This window comes from Scyliorhinus torazame, unplaced genomic scaffold (genome assembly GCF_047496885.1).
Source record: "Scyliorhinus torazame isolate Kashiwa2021f unplaced genomic scaffold, sScyTor2.1 scaffold_359, whole genome shotgun sequence".
NCBI classification, from domain to species: Eukaryota; Metazoa; Chordata; class Chondrichthyes; order Carcharhiniformes; family Scyliorhinidae; genus Scyliorhinus; species Scyliorhinus torazame.
Genome location: NW_027308086.1, coordinates 47061 through 69039, shown reverse-complemented (window position 1 = coordinate 69039; position 21979 = coordinate 47061). Strand labels below are relative to the sequence as shown.

General features: G+C 46.9%; 1 protein-coding gene across 1 annotated transcript; it reads right to left on the bottom strand.

The window, feature by feature from the left end:
- Window positions 1-1189: 1189 nt before the first annotated feature.
- On the bottom strand, window positions 1190-18762 carry LOC140406193 (uncharacterized). Its single transcript, XM_072494332.1, has 3 exons — window positions 18701-18762; window positions 17035-18217; window positions 1190-5173 (listed from the first exon to the last, which is right to left on the bottom strand). Exons 2-3 carry the CDS (start codon window positions 17872-17874, stop codon window positions 4373-4375), a joined length of 1641 nt encoding a protein of 546 aa, XP_072350433.1. The 5' UTR covers window positions 17875-18217; window positions 18701-18762; the 3' UTR covers window positions 1190-4372.
- Between the last annotated feature and the right edge of the window lie 3217 nt (window positions 18763-21979).

Genomic DNA, 21979 nt, shown 5'->3' with positions numbered 1-21979 from the left:
GGGGGCTAAATTTGATGATGGCACAAAGTTTGGTTGGAAAGTAATTTGTGAAGTGAACTTAAGGAGTCTGCAAAAGACAACAAATAGGTTAAGTGAGTGGGAACAAATTGACAGACGGAGCATAACGTGGGAAAATGTGAATGTGTCCACTTTGGCAGAAAGGGTTAAATAAAACAGAACATTATTTAAATAGGGAGAGATTGCTGAAGCATGAGGGACAGAGATTTCTGGGTGTCCTGGTACAGGAACCACAATAAATTAGTTTGCAGGTACAGCAAGGGATTTGGAAGGCAAATGGAATATTGTCATTTGTTGCAAAGGGACTGGGATATAAATGTAGCTATGATTTGCTACAGTTGTACAGGGCTTTGGTTAGAGCACTGTGTACAGTTTGGGTCTCCTTATTTCAGAAATGAGATTAATGCATTGTAAGCAGTTCAGAGAAGGTTGACTCCCTCGGTTCCTGGAATGAGGGGGTTATCCTCACCGGTATCCCAAAATCATGTCACATATTCTTAACTCTCAGATGCTCTGATGAAAAGATCAAAGAGAGTGTGTCTTTCTTATCTGCCCTGTTTTGGTGCTGATATTTCTTGTAGTATCTGGGCTTTCAAATGTGGATTTCTTTAAAATTAAGTTCATGGGCCAGGGTGTAAATATATCTGGGTGGCACGGTGGTCAGCACTGCTACCTTAAGACGCCGAGGACCCGGGTTCGATCCCGACCCCAGGTCACTGTCTGTGAGGAGTTTGCACATTCTCCCCGTGTCTGCGTCGGTCTCACCCCCACAACCCAAAGGATGTGCTGGGCAGGTGGATTGGCCATGCTAAATTACCCCTTTATTGGGAAAAAATAATTGGGTCCTCTATTTTTTTTTAAAAAGCATGTCAATATTTCCAAGAGAAAGTGATCAACTTATTCATCCCGTCTACACATTCCAGACTTTCACTAGAACGTAGGAGGATACCAGATTGATATATTCCATTCACCCACACCCAAGGTAAATATTCCAATCATTTATTGTCCAGGACAATATTCCCAGTATCTTTCATACAGAAATTAAACATTCCCGTCTGATCCCAGGTATTAACCTATTCTGTTTGTTTGTTCATGTCAGGCTGGGATTGTTCACCTTGGAGCAAAGGAGGTTGAGGGGAGATTTGAGAGAGGTGGACAAGAATATGACAGGTTTATTTGATTTGATTTATTGTCACATGTATTGGTATACAGTAAAAAGTATTGTTTCTTGCATGCTTTACAGACAATCCATACCGTACACAGGGAAGGAAGGAGAGACTGCAGAATATAATGTTACAGCTATAGCTAGGGTGTAGAGAAAAGATCAACTTAATACGAGGAAGGTCCATTCAAAAGACTGATGGCAGTCGGCAAAAAGCTGTTCCTGAGTTGGTTGGTACGTGACCTCAAACTTTTGTATCTTTTTCCTAACGGAAGAAGGTGGAAGAGAGTATGTCTGGAGTGAGTGGGGTTCCTAATTATGCTGGCTGCCTTTCCGAGGCAGTGGGAATAGTAGACAGAGTCAATGGATGGGAGGCTGGTTTGCGTGACGGATTGGGCTGCATTCATGACCTTTTGTAGTTTCCTGCGGTCTTGGGCAGAGCAGGTTCATTACCAAGCAGTGATACAACCAGAAAGAATGCTTTCTATGGTGCATCTGTAGAGGTTGGTGAGAGAGGTTGGTGACATGCCAAATTTCCTTAGTCTTCTGAGAAAGTAGAGTTGTTGGTGGGCTTTCTTAACTTCGTGTCGGCATGGGGGGGACCAGGACAGGTTGTTGGTTTTCTGGACACCTAAAAACTTGAAGCTCTCGACCCTTTCTACTTCATTCCCATTGATGTAGACAGGGGCATGTTCTCCACTACGCTTCCTGAAGTCAATGACAATCTCCTTTGTTTTGTTCACATTGAGGGAGAGATTATTGTCGTCGCACCAGTTCACCAGATTCTCTGTACCATTCCTGTACTCTGTCTCGTCATTGTTTGAGATCCGACCCACTGTGGCGATCTCATCAGCAAATTTGAAAATCGAGTTGGAGGGGCGGGGAATATTTTGATGTGGCGAATGGTAATGACCTGGAACTCACTGCCTGTGAGGGGAAGGTGTTGTGTGGAAATGAAGACAATGGAAGATTTCAAACGGGAATTGGATCGGCATTTGAGGGAACTAAACTGCAGGGCTGCAGGGATAGAACGGGGCACTGGGAACATATCAGTCATGACAGAGTCAATGGATGGGAGGCAGGTTTGTGTGATGGACTGGGTTGTATTCACGACTCTCTGTAGTTTCTTACGGTCTTGGGCCGAGCAGTTGCCATACCAAGCTGTGCTGCAGCCAGATAGGATACTTTTTATGGTGCACCTGTAATAATTAGTAAGAGTCAATGTAGACATGCTGAATTTCCTGAGTTTCCTGAGGAAGTATAGGCGCTGTTGTGCTTTCTTGGTCGTAGTGTTGATGTTGGTGGACCAGGACAGATTGTTGGTGATTTGCACACCTAGCAATTTGAAGTTGGCAACCATCTCCCCCTCGGCACCATTGAGGCAAACAGGGGTGTGTACGATATTTTGCTTCCTGAAGGAAATGACTAGCTCTTTAGTTTTGCTGACATTGCTGGGGAGATTGTTGTTGTTACACCATGCTCTATCTCCCTCCCGTACTCTGACTCATTGTTGTTTGAGATCCGACCCACTGCAGCCGTGTCATCGACAAACATGGAGGTGGAGTCAAATTTTGCCACACAGTGGTGTGTGTACAGCGAGTATAGTAGGGAGCTAAGTATGCAGCCTTGTGGAGCCCTACTATTGACGACTATCGCAAAGGAGGAGGCATTGTTGTTTATCCTTACTGATTCCTGTCAGGGGCTGGTTTAGCACACTGGGCTAAATAGCTGGCTTTTAAAGCAGACAAAGGCAGGCCAGCAGCACTGTTCAATTCCCGTACCAGCCTCCCCGAACAGGTGCCGGAATGTGGCGACTAGGGGCTTTTCACAGTAACTTCATTTGAAGCCTACTTGTGACAATAAGCGATTTTCACTTTCATTTCAGGAAGTTGATGATCCAGTTGCAGGGGGAGGAGCCAAGATCTAGGTTTTGGAGTTTTGATATGAGCTTGGCTGGGATTATGGAGTTGACGGCAGAGCAGTAGTTAATGACTAGAAGTCTGACATAGAGGTCCTTGTTGTCGAGATGCTCCAGGAATGAGTGTAGGGCCAGGGAGATGGCAGTGGCGTCTGCGGTGGACCGGTTGCGGTGGTATGCGAATTGCAGTGGATCAAGGCACTCTGGGGGTCTGGAGTTGATGTGTCTCATGGCCAACCTCTCGAAGCACATCATAATGATCGATGTCAAGGCCACCGGATGGTAGTCGTTGCCTGGTTCTCCTTTGGCACCGGTATGGATGGTGGTCTTCTTGAAGCAGGTGGGAATCTCGGAACGGAGTAGGGAGAGGTTGAGGATGTCCGGAAACACATCCGCCAGTCTGCACAGTATCTGGGTTCATGACCAGGGATCCCGTCAGGACCCACCGCTTACCGAGGGTTCACTTTCAAGAAGGCCGATCTGACTTCGCAGGCTGTGATGGTGAGTGTGGGTGTGTCCAAGGTTGCTGGAGCAGTTGACAAAGGTTTGTTGGTTTCCTGTTGAAGTGAACATAGAATGCATTGAATTTGTCGGGGAGGGGTGCCCTGTTGCCGAAGATTCTACTTGGCTTTACAGCTCATTATGTTGTTTAAGCCTTGTCACAACCGACGCGAGTCCATGTCATTAGTCTGTGATTCTAGCTTAGTCTGGTATTGTTTCTTGACGCCCTGTTGGCTTTGTGGAGGTCGTACCTAGATTTCTTGTATAGGTCAGGGTCGCCTGCCTTAAATGCCTTCAGTACGAAGTGAATCTCCCGATTAAACCATGGTTTCTGGTTGGGCAATATACGTACTACCTTCTTTGACACACAATCTTCTACACACTTACTGATGAAGTTTGTGATGGTGCTGGCATACCCGTTTAGGTTGACTGCTGAGTTCTTGAATATGGACCAGTCCACTGACTCGAAGTAGTCACGTAGGAGCTCTTCCATTTCCTCGGACCAGCACTGCATGACTTTCTTAACCGGATTCTCCTGCTTAAGTTTCTGCTTGTATGCCGGGAGAAGGAGCACCGTCTTGTGGTCCGATTTTTCGAAGTGCGGTTGGGGGATGGATCGAGAGATGCCCTTGATGTTTGTGTAGCAGTGGTCAAGGATGTTGGGGCCCCTGTTGGGACAGGAGATGTGTTGGTGGAATTTTGGCAGTACACTCTTGAGGTTGGCCTGGTTAAAGTCCCCGGCCACAATGAACAAGGCCTCCAGGTATTCTGCTTCATTGGTAGGTGTGACCTCGCACGTGTTTCATCAGGTTGGATGACGTTCTAAACCTCTTTGCGCAGTGAGAGCAGCTGAACGGTCTCTCCTCAGTGTGAAGGCGCTGGTGGATCATCAGTACCGGACAGCTTTTAAACCCACTCCCACAGTCAGAGCATTTAAAGGGTCTCTCATTGGTGTGAATGACATTGTGGCTCAGCAGGCTGGATAACTGAGCAAATCCCTTATCACACACCGAGCAGATGAATGGCCTCTCCCCAGTGTGAACTCGCCGGTGTGTCTGCAGGTTGGATAACTGAGCAAATCCCTTATCACACACAGAGCAGGTGAACGGCCTCTCCCCGGTGTGAGCGCTCTGGTGTCTCTGCAGGGTGGAGAACTGAGTGAATCCCTCATCACACACACTGCAGATGAATGGCCTCTCCCCAGTGTGGACTGTCTGGTGTCTCTGCAGGTTGGGTAACTGAGTGAATCCCTTCCCACAGTCAGAGCAGGTGAAAGGCCTCTCCCCAGTGTGAACTCGCTGGTGCACCTTCAAGGTGGATAACTGAGTAAATCCCTTCCCACACACAGTGCAGGTGAACGGCCTCTCCCCGGTGTGGACTGTCTGGTGTCTCTGCAGGTTGGATAACCGAGTGAATTCCTTCCCACAGTCAGAGCAGGTGAATGGCTTCTCTCCAGTGTGACTGTGTTGATGCCTTTCCGGCCCGAATGGAGCTGTGAATCCCTTCCCATAATCCTCACATTTCCATGGTTTCTCCATGGTCCAGGTGATCTTGCGTCTCACCACGTTGGACGATCAGTTGAAGCCTCGTCCACGCACAGAACACGTATACAGTCTCTTCCTGATGTGAATGGTGTAGTATTTTTTCAGGCTGTATCACTGGTTGAAGCTCTTTCCACAGTCAGTGCTCTGTAACAGTCTCACACGGGTGTGTGTGTGTGTGTCTCAGTGCTTTTCCAGACACACTGATGTTTAAAATCTCTTGATCAGACAGAATAGACAAACGTTTTGCCTTCTAGATTCCAAGGTCGATGATATTCGGTTCCCAAGAATTGAGTGACTCAGTCAGTTCTTGACGTGATATTTAGTTTGAGATATCGGCCTCAAACTCTTCGCGTTCGAACTTCCTGCAAAAATATTTTACAAAAATCATCATTGTCAGTACAGGTCAGAAACTCAGAACAGACAATTCTAGTTTCTATCGAACATTTTTTCTTCTCTCTTTCCCTCAAATGCTCTAAATCTCCATTCCACACACTCTCTCTCCATTCTCACCCTGCTGTATCTAATATTCACCCTCCCAATTCTCCTGAAGGCACTGAATCAGGCTGATTGACAGATCCAAGCTTTCTGTCCTGGACACCGAGGCTGCCAGACAGATATATGTCTCTGTTACTGGACGATAAATGTGTGTAATATACAGACTGGATTCACTTCCTTCCCCTCCCAATTCTTATGAAGGTGCTGATTGATGCTGATCAACAAATCTAAACTCATTACAACCTGTACAAGAGTAGAGACTCTCCATCTAAGTATATTTACGGATTAGAGATGGGGAGATTCTGAGGAAGAATTTTATTTAATCATGGAGTGGTCATGACCGGAAAATCACTGCCCACAAGTGTTGTGGAAGTTGAGATGATCAATAGTTCAAAATAGAATATGAAGAAAATAAGCTTTCAGATGAACAGGGATATCGAGGGGGAATGGGACTGACTGGATTGCTGTGCAGAGAGTCAGCACTGACTTGAGTTTCCAAAAGGATTTTGTCAGTGCTGCAATAACTGTATGACTGGAAATAGATAATGTAGCTACAGTACTATATTACAGAACTAGAAATAATAATACATGTATTTTATTACTGTACCATCAATAATATATCTAATACATTCCATATAACACTAGATATATATCTGTCCGATATAACATTTTTAAAAATTATTTTACGGGGTGTGGACATCGATGATGAGGCCAGCATTTATTGCCCATCCCTAGTTGCCCTTCAGAAGGTGGTGATGAGTTGCCTTCTTGAACCGCTGCAGTCCTTGAATTGTAGGTACTGAGGTTCCCAGGTATCTGCTGCTCTTGGCCTTCTCGATAGTAGTGGTTGTGGGTTTGGAAGGTGCTGTCTGAGGAACCTTGGTGAGTTACTGCAGTGCACATTGTAGATGGTATACACGGCTGTCACTGTTCGTCGGTGGTGGCGTGTTTGAATATTCGTGGAATGGGGAGCAGTCAAGCAGGCTGCTTTGTTCTGGATGGTGTAGAGCAGCATCTTGAGTGTTATTGGAGTTACACTCAACCAGGCAAGTGGTGATTATCCTATTACACGCCTGACTTGTGCCTTGTATATAGTGGACAGGCTTTGGGGGTCAGGAGGTGCATTACTCGCTGTAGTCTTTGGCCTGCCCTGGTGGCCAACACATTAATATGGCTAGTCCAGTTCAGTTTCTGATCAATGATAACCCTCAGGATGTTGGTTGTGGAGGATTCAGCGATACTAATGCCACTGAATGTCAAGGGGCGGTGATTAGATCCTCCTTTGTAGGAGATGGTCATTGCCTGACACTCGTGTAGCATAAATGTAACTTCCACTTATCAGCCCACATCAGGATACTGTCCAGGTCATGCTGCATTTGGACATGGACTGCTTCATTATCTGAGGAGTCACGAATGGTGGTAAACATTGTGCAGTCATCCACAAACATCCCCACTTCTCACCTTATCATGAAAGGGAGGTCATTGATGAAGCAGCGAAAGATGGCTGGGCCAAGGAGTGCGCCCTGAGGAACTCCTGGAGCTGAGATGATTGACCTCCAACCACCACAACCATCTTCCCTTGTGCCAGGTATGACTCCAAACAGCGGAGAATTTTCCCCGATTATCATTGACTCCAGTTTAGCTGGGGCTCCTTGATGCCATACTCGGTCAAATGCTGGTTCAGCACACTGGGCTAAATCGCTGGCTTTTAAAGCAGACCAAGCAGGCCAGCAGCACGATTCAATTCCCATACCAGCCTCCCCGAACAGGCGCTGGAATGTGGCGACTAGGGGCTTTTCACAGTAACTTCATTGAAGCCTACTTGTGACAAGCGATTTTCATTTCATACTGCCTTGATACCAAGGGCAGTCACTCTCACCTCTTTTGACCATGTTTGAACCAAGGCTGTAATGAGGTCAGGAGCTGAGTGACCCTGCGGAACCCAAACTGAGCGTCTGTGAGCAGGTTTTGCTGAGTAAGTACCACTTGATAGCGCTGTTAATGACTCCTTTCATCACTTTGCTGATGGTGGAGTGTATTCCGACAGGGAAGTAATTGATTGGGTTTGATTTGTCCTGTTTACTGTTCCCTTTCATGTCAGCCATCTCCTGGGGAAACTAGCCCTTTAAATGTGAACATTAGGAAAGAGATCATCATTTTAGCCAGACAAATAAATGTGTCAAGCTGAGGGAGCAAAGGATGTCAATGTCTTTAAGAGAGAGAGAGAGACCTGGGCCAAGCTTTGCAGAGTCTGCACCCTCCCTGGATTCACTTCCTTTCCCGTTAGTTGCTGCAAGTCACCAGTTGAAGGTCAGAATGAGACAAGAAATGGAAAGAGGGAGAAAAGAAAGTGTTATCTTCACAGATGTTGGAGACAAGAGTCTGTGTGCAGCTCAAGCTCATTCAGCGTTGGGGGAACAACAGCTTTGCTCGGCAGAAAACACCATGTCCAGCTTCCGCATTGAGACAATGGGGGAGCTGTGATTGGTGGAGGAGCAGAATCCTTCCGGTCCTCCAATCTTCCTATTGGTCAACACCTCAGCAGGAAGGTCAGCAGAAGTGAGCTCCCCTACACATGCGCAGTTTCCCCTTCCCTTAGAAATGCGCAGACCCGGGTGAGGGGCTGTGGAAACCATCGACGGTCGGAACTGTCAGCCGTTTGCCTGGGAACCTTGTCTCGAGGATATGTGGGGGATGGGGAACAATGGATGGGGCGGGGCTCCCGCGTCTGCGCGCTGGCAAGTGACGTCACCCCAGAGCGGACTCATTCCTATTGGTTGATTTAGAGGCCGAGTTCCTTTGCGATGTCACAATGTGGAGGTTGGACAATAAGTTTCAGACTAAAACATTCTCCTCTGGGCAACATCTGGGAGGAAATCAATGTCTCCCCCTTTCATAAATTCATAAGATATAGGAGCAGAATGAGGCCATTTGGCCCATCGAGTATAACCCTTCAACCCCGATTAAAAATCTGTCGAACTCCTCCCTAAAATTACTGTCCCAGCTCCACCGCACTCTGGGGTAGTGAATTGCACAGATTCACAGCCCTTTGGGAGAAGAAGCTTCTCCTCAACTCTTTGGAATTTGCTACCACTTTTTAAAAATAATATTTATTGTCACAAGTAGGCTTACATTAACACTGCAATGAAGTTACTCTGAAAAGCCCAACTCGCCACATTTTGGCGCCTGTTGGGCACACGGAGAATTCAGAAAGTCCAAATTATCTAACAGCATGTCCTTCGGGGCTTGTGGGAGGAAACTGAAGCACCCGGTGGAATCATAGAATTTACAGTGCAGAAGGAGGGCATTCAGCCCATCGAGTCTGCACCAGCCCCTGGAAAGAGCACCCCACCCTAGCCCATGCCTCCACCCCATCCCTGTAACCCAGTAAACCCACCTAACCTTTTTGGACACTAAGGGCAATTTATCATGGCCAATCTACCTTTTACATGCCCAATCCACGTAACCTGCACATCTTTGGACTGTGGGAGGAAACCAGGCCACCCGTACAAAGCCTACGAAGACACAGGGAGAACATACAGACTCCACACAGCCAGTGACCCAAGCCGGAATCGAACCTGGGACCCTGGAGCTGTGAAGCAACTGTGATCACCACTGTGCTACCATGCTGCCCATCTTATCCTAAGACTATTACCTCTCGTTCTAAAATGCCTGAAAGACGTGCTGTTAGGTGAATTGAACATTCTAAATTCTCCTTCAGTGTACCCTAACAGGCGCCAGAATGTGGCGACATGGGGAGTTTCACAGTAACTTCATTGCTGTGTGGTTTTTTAAAATTTAAAGTACCCAATTCATTTTTTCCAATTCAGGGGCAATTTAGCGTGGCCAATCCACCTAGGCTGCACATCTTTGGGTTGAGGGGGCGAACCCACTCAAACCGGGGAGACTGCAAACTCCGCACGGACAGTGACCCAGATCCGGGATCGAACCTGGTACCTCGGCGCCATGAGGCGGCAGTGCTAACCACTGTACCACCGTGCTGCCTCATTGTGGTGTTAATGTAAGCCTACTTGTGACAAAAATGCAGATTATTATTATTATTAAGTGGGAGTAGCCTCTCCAAGGCAGCCTTCAGGACGCACGTATATGCAGAATCGCCAAGCAGGAACTTTTAGCCAAGTTCCACACACGAGTACGGCCTTGACCGGGACCTTGGATTCATGTCACATTACATTCACCCCCCCCCGCCCCACCATCTGGCCTGGGCTTGCAAAATTCTACCAACTGTCCTGGATTGAGACAATTCGCACCTCTTTAACCTGTGATTATCCCTCTCTCCAGTCACTCCGTCTGGACCTGTAAATACTTAATTACCTGCAAAGACTCGCATTCAAAAGTATCGTCTTGTATCATTGACTTTGTCTATGTATGTTTCTGGAACCCACCTCTTCATTCACCTGAGGAAGGAGCTGTCCGAAAGCTAGTGATTCGAAACAAACCTGTTGGACTTTAACCTGGTGCTGTAAGACTTCTTACTGTGCTCACTCCAGTCCAATGCGGGCATTACCCCATTAAAGTAAAGGGGCAAAGTGGCAGCATGGTGGCACAGTGGTTAGTGCTGCTGCCTGATGGCGCCGAGGTCCCAGGTTTGATCCCGGCTCTGGGTCACTGTCCGTATGGAGTTTGCACATTCTCCCCGTGTTTGCGTGGGTTTCACCCCCACAACCCAAAGATGTGCAGGGTAGGTAAACTGGTATTGCTAAATTGCCCCTTAATTGGAAAAAATAAATTGGGTACTCTAAAATTTCAAAAAAAGTAAAAGGGCAAAGTCTATTTATAGTTTAAGAGATACATTCCTAATAAAAACAGTGTTTAGGCACTGTTGCTTCTAGTTTTTTGCAGTAAAAGTTATAAAATCTGAAGTTTTTGCCTTATGACTCTTTAATTTGTTCACTGGGTTTAGAATTTATCATTTAAAGTTACTGATCTGTTCAGAAATCTTACACAGTTGATTTAGAGCTACAAGTTTCAACTTCCCATTGAGCCTCAGGCAACTTCTGTCTCTCCATTGCTCATGTCAATGACAGCCCAGCAACAGAGCTGAGGGCTGGAGATGCTGTCACTCCTTGTAGGAGCTGGAATCAGTAGAAAGAAGAACCATAGTTTCTGGTTGAGCTATTTGTTCGCTGTCTGACCATATATAAATAGCTAAGCAGGTAATATGCTGTGATGAGGGTTTAGAAACAGACCCTGGGTAGACGAGTTCACTGAAGCTGTGGGCTTGTCAGCTGTACAGTGAAACCAGGCATCCAACAGCCACAGAGACCTCTAATATTGGACACTGGGTTTAACCCTGTTCTGTAAAAAACAGACCTATCTGATACTGGGGGTGATATGGTTAATCTGACCCTTAATTCATTTAATTCCAAAAGTGAATAACATTGATTCAAGTATAGTGATTACTCTGTAATCTGTCAACAAAGTGGTGTCAGTTCATGCAGATCTCTGTCTGAACTCAATTTAATTACATATTTTTGTTACTGACTAGTATAGTGTCCAATCTAAAAGGACGGTAGCACAGTGGTTAGCACAGTTGCTTCTCAGCTCCAGGGTCCCAGGTTCAATTCCCGGCTTGAGTCACTCTCTGTGAGGAGTCTGCACTTTCTCCCCGTGTCTGCGTGGGTTTCCACCGGGTGCTCCGGTTTCCTCCCAGTCCAAAGATGTACAGGTCAGATGGATTGGTCATGATAAATTGCTCTTAGTGTTCAAAAAAGATTAGCTGGGGTTACTGGGTAACAGGGGTAGGGTAGAGGCATGGGCTTAAGTAGGGTGCTCTTTCAAAGAGCCGGTGCAGACTCAATGGGCCAAATGGCCTCCTTCTGCACTGTAAATTCCATGATTCCTCTATGACACAGCTCAGAATAGGGATGTTTGGTTTGTGTTTCCTGTCTGCAAAACCTCTCTGCTCATCGCCTGGGAAAGGTGATTACAAAGGACATCGCTGTAAGTAAAGGGTAGAAATCCAGAACTGACAATTCTAGTCATCAGAGAACATACTTTTCCCTCTCAAACTATAAATCACTGTTCTCCACACACTCCCTATTGATTATAGATCGAATACATCCTCCTATCACATTACCATGGGCACCTCACCAGCAGAGAGACAGGAAGGCGCTGGAGGATGGACTGGAAATGGGGCTCTACCAATCAGGGCACAAGGTTTGGGACAATGTGGGGGGGGGGGCTTTGGTATCGTGACCCACAGGGTTCAGTTCTCATGTCCAAAGCAGGGAGTCACGGGAACAGGGTACAGAGGAACCAAAGAGAAACAATTTGGATCCTGAACATTGTGAACATTCTTTACTCTGGTTGTCTTTGATCCTCAAGTCATTTTGTCTTTCTCACCTTGTTTGTTTCATTAATTAACATTTGTTATAAAAATGTTGATTTTTGAGACTTTTCATGATTAGATTGATGCACTTTTGGGAAAGTGGGTGAGAGGGGTTGACAGGCTCTTATTAAAAATAAATTTAGAGTACCGAATTATGTTTTAGCCAATTAAGAGGCAATTTAGCAGAGCCAATCCACCTACCCTGCACATCTTTGGGTTGTGGGGGTGAGACCCATGCAGACACTGGGAGAATGTGCAAACTCCACAAAGACAGTGACCTGGGGCTGAGATCGAATCCGGGTCCTCAGCGCCATGAGGCAGCAGTGCTAACCACTGCATCACCATGCCGTCCCTGACAGACTCTTTTAACAGAAAGTGAGTCCCTCCAAGGTAATTGACAAAGGAGCCAGAGGGACAGATGAGATTTTATTTTTGACACAGCGATGTTAGACAATGGGCTTCCGGGAGTCAATACAGCCTTTATCCCTCTTTCCCAAATTCGGGAATGATTCACAGTGATAACCCTTATTGGGGACAGCAGTTAGATTTTATTCAGTAGCTGACACATGCTAATGTCTGAGCAGTTGTATCAAAGTGCAGCAGCATTCCCATTATACTCTGGGTAGAAGCACCATCTCCAGGTAAATGCTCCCTGCTCTGCCCCAGATGCCATGGTCCCAGTCAGTGGAATATGTAAAACCGCAACAAATCTCTGTGCTCGGGGAATCCCTTCTTATACTTTATTACATCACAAAGTCTGTGGAGACTGATTTAACCCAATCATTGCTGAGCTAACATTTGAACGGACCAATTACAAAACCTGCCATTGAACCATCTGTACCCGCTCAAGCCACATCAAACTCGCAAACAATTGTCTTCCCCACGCTCCGTCCCCAGTACAGGGAGTCAGCATTCCCATGTCAAGCAGTGAAAACATGATGGCCTTGACACTCAGGGTGTTGTCTAGGATTCCAGGCATTCTTGTTTTCTCTGTCCTCTGGGATCTGTTTATCTCCCTGTTCCCACACAGCAAGTTGTCTGTTCTCAGCTCTGTTCGATTTCTGCTGGAGTTTGGTCCCTTTTACACCTTTCGGATCAATAAAACATTTGGTCAGCGAAGACCCAAACCACAATTTCCCATCCTGTCACCTGTCAACCATCCTTACCCAGAGCGTAATCTCAACAGGAATAAAAACAGGAGTGGAACAATCAAATTCAAAATAAATCCACAGCCAGTCATAGAATTTAATTTAATGTTCACTAATTAGCAAGAAAACCCGAAGCAGGGAGTCCCCCAGGATTCTTACACTCCACACCTTGAGGGAGAGGAGAACTCTCTCTCTGACCCCTCACTCAATTTCACTCCGTTATTTTCCAGTACTGTTCTGGCTCCACCTGGGGTAACATCTACTCGATCTTTTCATCTCCTGAAGGAGCGCTGTGAGTTCTTGGTTACTGGTACAGTGGGACAGATGTTTCAAGGAGTAGATGAAACATGGACGTAAAAGATTCTCCAACTCTCTCTTTACCCCCGTTCAACTTGTGAGCACTTCTTACTTGTATTATTTCTCCCAAGTCCATTATTGGCCCAACTGAATTTTTAAATTAAAAAATACATATAGTTACAGGATGTGGGCCTTGCTGGCTAGACCCAGCATTTATTGAACATCCCTAGTTTCCTTAGAGAAGGTAGTGGTGAGCTGCCTTCTTGAACCACTGCAGTCCATGTGATGTTGGTATATCCACTGTGCTATTAGCGACTGAAGGAACAGCAATATATTTGCAGATCAGGATGGTGTGTGGCTTGGAGAGGAACATCTACATGGTGCTGTTCCCATGTGTCTGCTGTCCTTGTCCTATATGGTAGTGGTCATGGGTTTGGAAGGTACTGCCTGAGGAGCCTTGGTGAGTTCCTGCTGTGCATCTTCTAGATGGTACACACACTTCTGCTCCTGTGCCTTGGGTGGTGGAGGGAGTGAATGTTTGTGGGTGGGTGCCAGTGAAACAAGCTGCATTGTCTTGGAAGGTGCCGACCTTATTTAATTTTGGAGATGCACTCAGCCAGGTAACTGGAGAGTGATCCATCACACTCCTGAACTCGAGATAATGGACAGGCTTTCAGGAATGAGGAGGTGAGTGACTCACAGCAGGATTCCCAGCCTCTGACCCACTCTTGTAGCCACAGTATTTATATGGCTAGTCCAGTTCAGTTTCTGGTCAATGGTAACCCCCAAGATGTTGATAGTGGGGTATTTAGCAATGGTAATGCCATTGAATGTCATGGGGAGGTGGTTAGATTCTCTCATGAGGGAGGTGGTCATTGCCTGGCATTTGTGTGGCTCAAAGTTACTTGCAGGACTGCAGAGCTCAAATCTGATCGATTGGTTGTTGGATCATTTAGCTCTGTCTATTGATTGCTGCTTTTGATGTCTGGCATGCAAATAGTCCGGTTTCATTCATAATACCATTCCTGCCTCGCAGTGCCAGGGACCTGGATTCAATTCCAGCCTTGGGTGACTGTCTGTGTGGAGTTTGCACATTCTCCCCGTGTTTGCATGGGTTTCCTCCATCGCTCTGGAGTCCTCTCACAGTTCAAAGATATACAGGTTAAGTGGGTTTATGGGGATATGGCGGGGGAATAGACTGAGGTAGCTGCTCTGGGTACGGTTGGTGCAGACTCGATGGGCCGAATGGTCCCCTTCTGGGACTGTAGAATTCCATTCTATGGAATAAACATCCTTGCGGATTCTTACAGCTTTGTGCTGGGCCATTTCAGAGTCAACCACATTGCTGTGGATCTGGAGTCACACGTAGTCTAGACCAGGTAAGGAGGCAGATTCCTTCCCTAAAGGGAATTAGTAAACCAGATGGGTTTTTTCTACCAACAATGGACAAGATCATTCGACTTTTAGTTCGCGTTTTTAATATATGTATTTTATTCCAAACACAATCAATTATACAAACAACAACCGAATACCATTGGCTTTCAAACAGTTTGTCATTTTCCCCCTTTTCTTCCCTAAACTACCCCAACATTCCTTTCCCAACTGCTGCCCCCCCCCCCAACCCCGGCGACAAACAGATCCTCAAATAGAGACAGAAAGACCCTCCATCTTACGTAGAACCCTCTTTACCCTCGGAGAACGTACTTAGTCTTCTCCAACTGTAGAAATTCCGCCAAATCCCCCAACCATGCGAATACCTTCGGTGGGGCGACCGACCTCCAACCCAGTGAGATTCGCCACCGGGCAATCAGAGTGGTGAAGACCCACTTCCCCTCCAGCAGCTCTGGCAGATCTGAAACACCAGAAAGCCCCACCAAAGAGCACGGCTCCATCGTCACCCCCACACTTCCGGCAGGGTCTTGGAAATCAATGGCCAGAATCCCCCAACTTCGGGCACACCCAAAACATGTGAACATGATTGACAGGCCCCCTCCTGTACCTCTCACATCTGTTCTCAACCTCCGGGAAGAACCCACCCATACGAGCTTGAGTCATAACATGCAAAAAACAACATAACATTTACAAAACTTGTATATACACGTCGAGACAGAACGATCCCACCATTAGTCCTCCCCCAACCCAAGCTCCTTGACAAAGTCATCCGCTTCCTCTGGCATCATAAAATAATGCCGTTTGCCCTTGCGAAAGTCACCCAGAGTTTGTCCGGGTACAACACCCCAAACCAGAGCTTGGTCAAAAGAGCGCCACCTGAGCTCTGTTAAAACCCGCCTGCCATTTGGCCAGGTCAGCCCCAATGTCCTGGTAGATCCGGATCAGATTCCCCTCCCAGCTACAGTCTCACATTGACTTCACCAACCTCAGAATCCTCTCCTTCTCCTGGAACTTGTGCATCCGGCCGATCACTGCCCACGGTGGCTCACCAGCTCTCAGCCTCCGTTGTAATGATTGGGAAGCCCGATCCACCTCCGGGGCCTTATCGCAGACCCCCTTCTCAACCAGCTTCGTGAACATTTTCAATACATAGCCCGTGGCACTCGTTCCCTCCACCCCTTCCTCAGACCTACAATTCACAGATTCTGTCGCCTGGACTGATTCTCCTGGTCGTCCACCTTCGCCCTCAGCACCTTGCAGGCCTCTCCCAGCATCACTATCTCTGCCTCCAGCAACACAATCTGATCACTGTGATCCAACACCATCCTTTCCACCTCTCGGATCATTGCACCTTCTGACTCCAGGCGCTCCACAACCCACTCCAAAGTCCCACGAAGAGGGGCTACTGCTTCCTCAATCACCCTGGACCAGTTCTCTTGCATCTCTTTCCGATGCTGCCGAAACATCCTCCAACTCCACCATACTCTCAGTTGCTGCACCACACAGATCCTCCATCTCAAGCCAAGGCTTTACTCAACTTTTGCCGGGTGTTGTAACCTGCTGATATTCCACTTTGGAGGAGAAACCACTTCCCTCCACTTATTCTGCACTTTATACAAACTAAGTCGCCATTAACTGGGCAGAAAGGGCCAGAAATCCAAGCTTCCAAGATGCAGCCACCTTGTGTGCAGCCGATAAATTCATGGCCTCCACTGGAAGTCATTCCAGGACATTTTTGTCATTTAATCTCACCAATCCCTGACTTTCCCTTTTGTTCTCCCTGACCCTCCCCCTTTCTCACCAGCATCAAACCCATCACATTTCTCCCTCTCTTTAGTTCTGAAGTAGAGTTACATTGGACGTGAAACGTTAACTCTGTTTCTCTCTCACAGATGCTGCCAGACCTGCTGCGTTTTTCCAGTTCTTTCTGTATTTATTTTAGATCTACCTGTAATGGGGGGAAAACACTATTATTATTCAGGATAAAATAAATGTCCTTCATCAATTTTTGTGGATCAATTCAGTGGAAATGCGCTCTCCCAGGCTCAAAGAGCATCAACCCACTGGAAGCAAAGTTGTGAGATCGGCCAATCCAGCAGAAAGAAACTCTCCGACCCTCCCACTTCACCAAGTGTCAGAATGAACATGGTTCAGTCCTGGATGTGATTAACAGCAGTAATAACAGCATAATCCAACCCCTCTCTTCACTCGTGAACTTGCTGGTGTCTCAGCAGAAGTGTTGACCGAGTGAATCCCTTCTCACACACGGTGCAGGTGAATGGCCTCTCCCCTGTGTGAACTCGCTGGTGTGCCTGCAACGTGGCTAAGAGAGTGAATCCCTTCCCACATTCAGAGCAGGTGAATGGCCTCTCCCCAGTGTGAATTCGCTGGTGTGCCTGCAGATTGGGTAGCTGAGTGAATCTCTTTCCACAGTCAGAGCAAATGAACGGCCTCTCCCCAGTGTGAATTCGCTGGTGTGTCTGTAGGTGGGATAACCGAGTGAATTCTGTCCCACAGTCAGAGCAGGTGAATGGCCTCTCCCCAGTGTGAACTCGCTGGTGTCTCTGCAGGTGGGATAACCGAGTGAATCCCTTCCCACAGTCAGAGCAGGTGAACGGCCTCTCCCCAGTGTGAACTCGCTGGTGTGCCTGTAGGTTGCTTATTTGAGTGAATCCCTTTCCACACTGAGAGCAGGTGAACGGCCTCTCTCCGGTGTGCAGGAGCTGGTGTGTCAGCAGATGGGATGAGATTCGAAACATCTTTGTGCAGTGAGAGCAGCTGAACGGTCTCTCCCTAGTGTGAACTAGTTGGTGTGTCAGCAGTCTGGAAGAAGCACTGAACCCCTTCCCACACGTGGAGCAGGTGAATGGCCTCTCCCCGACGTGGACTGGCTGGTGCTTCTTCAGGTTAGATAACTTAGCAAATCCCTTCTCACACTGAGAGCAGGTGAACGGCCTCTCCCCAGTGTGAATGCGTCGATGAGTTTCCAGTGCTGATGGGAATCTGAATCCCTTCCCACAGTTCCCACATTTCCAAGGTTTCTCCATGGTGCTGGTGTCCTTGTGTCTCTCCAGGTTGGACGATCAGTTGAAGGCTCCCACCGAACTCGGGTATGGTCACTCCCCGCTGTTTTTTTCAGGCTGTGTAACTGGTTAACGCTCTTTTCAGTCAGTACTCTGGAACACTCTCCCTCAGGTATGCGTGTCTCGATGATTTTCCAATCACACTGATGGTTAAATCCATCTGAAGCAGAAAGAATAGACAAATCTTTTTCCTTCTCAATTCAAAGGCCGAAGATATTCAAGTCCCGGTGAATTGAGTGAATCAGTCAAATCGAGACGTGAGGTTTGGTTTGAGATTTCTGTCTGTAATTCTTCCTCTGCTGATATCCTGTAAAAGGAGTTTACAAAAGACATCACTGTCAGTACAGGATCGGAATTCAGAACTTTTCTGGTTTCTATGGTCCTCTCTCATTTCCCCAAATCTGTAAATCTACATCCCACACACACACCCTCCACTCTCACTCTGCTGTATCTAATATTCACCCTCCCAATTCTCCAGAAGGTGCTGATTCAGGCTGATTGACAGATCCCTGCTCACTGCTCACTCATCACAGAGAGATGAAAATCTTCATGCAGGCTGCTAGCCTATCGGAAATATGTAACAGGACTAAAATTGTGTTTGATGTATCGGATTGTTCCAGTTGGTTAAAATATACGGGGTTGTGATTGATCATGATCTGGAACTTTCTGGATTGGATGGACGCTGCAGGGTTACTTTTGTCAATAATAGATTATTATTATCCTCCTGTAACCAAAGGCTAGCCTACTCACTATTTACCACCACCAATTTTCACACAATCCGTGAACTTACTGAGAGACCTGGCCCAACCTTTCCAGAATCTGCACACTGGAATCACTTCCTTTTCCTTCAGAACCAGAGACCTTCCGGTCCTCCAACTATTCCCATTGGTCAACACCTCAGCTGAAAGGTCAGGAGGTGGGATCTTTCTGCACATGCGCAGCTCCCCATCGCTCCCATGGACATGGGCAGTCCGGGCCGCCCGCGCGGCGAATAGAGCGGTTTCGTCCCCGCGGTGGGCTATGGGAGCTGTAACCGCCATTACCCATCCTGTTTCCAGTCTCCAAACTCCTTGGCATGGGATGAAATGTGTGTGTGTGTGTGGCGTGTGGCCGGGGGGGGGGGGGGGGGGGAGATGACTCCACCCTGACACACAGTACATATGGGTAGTCAGTGGATTTGATTGTGGCGCCCCTTAACAAAACAGTTTGTTAACTTAATATGTAAAGGTTAGACACGTGGGTGAAATATTGGGGAGCGCAATAGTTTAGTGTGAAACTGAACTCGAGTGTCAGCGCCTTCAGGGGAGGAGATTTTGGGGAAAAGCAGGAGGATAGTGGAATGAGTTAGCGTTGAAATTAATAGGAAGGAGAGAATATGTGGGGGAATGAGATGTAGAATTTCTGAGAGCAGTATTTTGTGTCACATCATGATCTTCGACAACCTTCGTGAAACTTTGTTTTACAATGTTCCTGGAAAATCCTTGGCATTTTTTTATTAAGTCAAATGTGCTGACCAATAGGGCGGCACGGTGGCACAGTGGTTAACACTGCTGCCTACAGCGCTGAGGAGCTTGGTTCGATCCCAGCCCAAGTTGACTGTGTGGAGTTTGCATAATCTCCCTGTGTCTGCGTGGGTTCACCCCCGCAATCCAAAGATATGCCGGTTAGGTGAATTGGCCACATTAAATTGCCCCTCAATTGGAAAAAAAGAATTAGGTACTCTAATTTTTTTTTTTAATGTGCTGTCCAAATGCAATTAATGCTTTATTGAAGACAGCCACTTGAACTCCTCGACTACTCCCAAATACCAAGTACCTGTTCATGAACAGTCTGATCAACCATCTAATTCACACAAACCAGCCGAGCCCACCCATTAGCCTGGTATTGCCTTTAACTCTGACATTGTCCATTCCGGGTTCAAGAGAAAATGTTTCACTCACAGAACATTTCAGATCATTGTTTCCAATATTGCCCAATCAATGCCTTTCCCAATCCGGTATCTGAGTGAGCTGCTGAGGCAATAAATTCAACTACAAACATCAAATGGGATTTCTTCCAATATATCTTTGAAGAGCAGATCTTTTTTCAAGTGGACTAAATTGGTTATGTTTTCTCGGTCACAGTCCTTTCCGACAACAATTATTAATTATCAGCCAGTCTTATTCAAATTATGGAGTCTGTTTTATACAGTAAGAAGTCTCACAACACCAGGTTAAAGTCCAACAGGTTTATTTGAAATCAAAAGTTTTCGGAGCACTGCTCCTTCATCAGGTGAAGTGCTCCAAAAGCTTGTGATTTTAAATAAAGCTGTTGGACTTTATCTTGGTGTTGTGAGACTTCTCACTATGCCACCCTGTCCAACGCTGGCATCTCCACATCATGTTTTATACAGGACAAAGCATCTGCTTGTTCAGTACCCCATTCACCATCTGAAACAGTGACTCTCTTGACATCCTGAGCACAATGGTGGCAGTGTGTGTACCATCTACAAGATATTTCACTGTAGCACAGTGATAGGGCAGGATGTTAGCACAGTAATAGGGGCAGCACGGTAGCACAGTGGTTCGGGCAGCATAGTGGTAAGGGCAGCACGGTAGCACAGTGGTTAGCACAGTTGCTTCACAGCTCCAGGGTCCCAGGTTCGATTCCAGGCTTGGGTCATTGTTTGTGCAGAGTCGGCACATTCTCCCCGTGTCTGCGTGGGTTTCCTCCGGGTGCTCTGGTTTCCTCCACAATCCAAAGATGTGCAGGTTAGGTGGATTGGTCAAAGTAAATTGTCCTTAGTGTCCAAAAAGGTTAGGTGGGGTTACTGGGTTATGGGGATAGGGTGGGGGCATGGGCTTAAGTGGGGTGTTCTTTCCAAGATCCGGTGTAGACTCGAAGGGCTGAATGGCCTCCTTTTGCACTGTAAATTCTATCATCTATGAGCTCACCAGGCCTCCTTCAACATCACCTTCCCAACCCATAACCTTGACTGTCATGAAGGACAAGGGCAGCAAACACATGGGAACAGCACCACCTGAAATTCCCTTAGGACGACTTGGAATTATCTGCTTCAGGGTCTGTGAATACAAAAAGTGCTTCAGATCAATATCTGTGTGTACACAAACCTCTTTAATTCAGAGTCTGTCCAGACCCTGGTCCCTTTCAGCTCAGTATCAGCTTGCTCAGCCCATTCTGCTGCATTCTGGGCAGGTTTTAACTTGGCTATTTCCTGATCTTTAGCCCCTACCCTCTGATCCTCGCTATTTTTACATTTATAAGCGTGGCGCTGTTTCAACATTAAGATCCCCACCCTAAACTTGAGCATGTTTTCCATGTTAAAACACCGCATCTCAAACAAAGTTTTTAACACATCAAATGCCAAAACGTTTTTTTAACAAGTATTTCATTGGCTGAAGAGGTGGGAATCTTCTGTGATGCAAGTTCTTCGCTCACAATGTACAGCACCCGAACCAGGCCATTCAGTCCCTGTTATTTATACTGTACACGAGACTCCTCCACTTTACTTCATCAAGCTCCAGCTTTCTTCCTCATGTGTTTACCCAGCTTCCCCTTACATACACCTGTATTGTTCACCTCAAACACTCTGTGTGGCAGCGAGCTCCACATTCTCACCACTCTTATCCTTCTCTTCTCCTTCATCTGTTCATCCAGCCACCCTTGATATACATCAATACTATCCACCTCATCCACTACCCGTGGTAGTGAGTTCCACAATTACAACTGTTCGCTTCGGAAGAGGATTATTTTTGTAACCTTTGTCTTTATCCCTTTTAGTTACTGCCCAGTTTCTCAGCTCGATTTGCTGTTCCTGGAATGGGGTAAAGGATAGGGAAAGGATGAGACTGAGGCTTCATATCACTTCCCCGAACACCGTGGCTCAGTCAATCTCATACTCTCGCCTCTGAGGCTGAAGGGTTCAAGTCCCCCCTCCAGAGACTCGACTCCCCCATAATCCAGGGCTGATTCTCTTTCAGTCTTCTGCTGCCAGGTTCCTAAACTCTGGAATTCCCTCCCTTGACCCCCTCCACTTCTCTCCCCTCCTTCAACACTCTGCTTAAAACCT

Bases quoted from the DNA above. Each gene is read 5' to 3' on its own strand.
- LOC140406193 (XM_072494332.1), bottom strand. From the start codon at position 17,874: ATGGAGAAACCTTGGAAATGTGGGAACTGTGGGAAGGGATTCAGATTC. The intron at 5,174-17,034 runs TGAAGAGAGGGG...GGCTTCAACTGA, and splicing joins GACACCAGCAAGTTCACGAG to TCGTCCAACGTGGTGAGACG.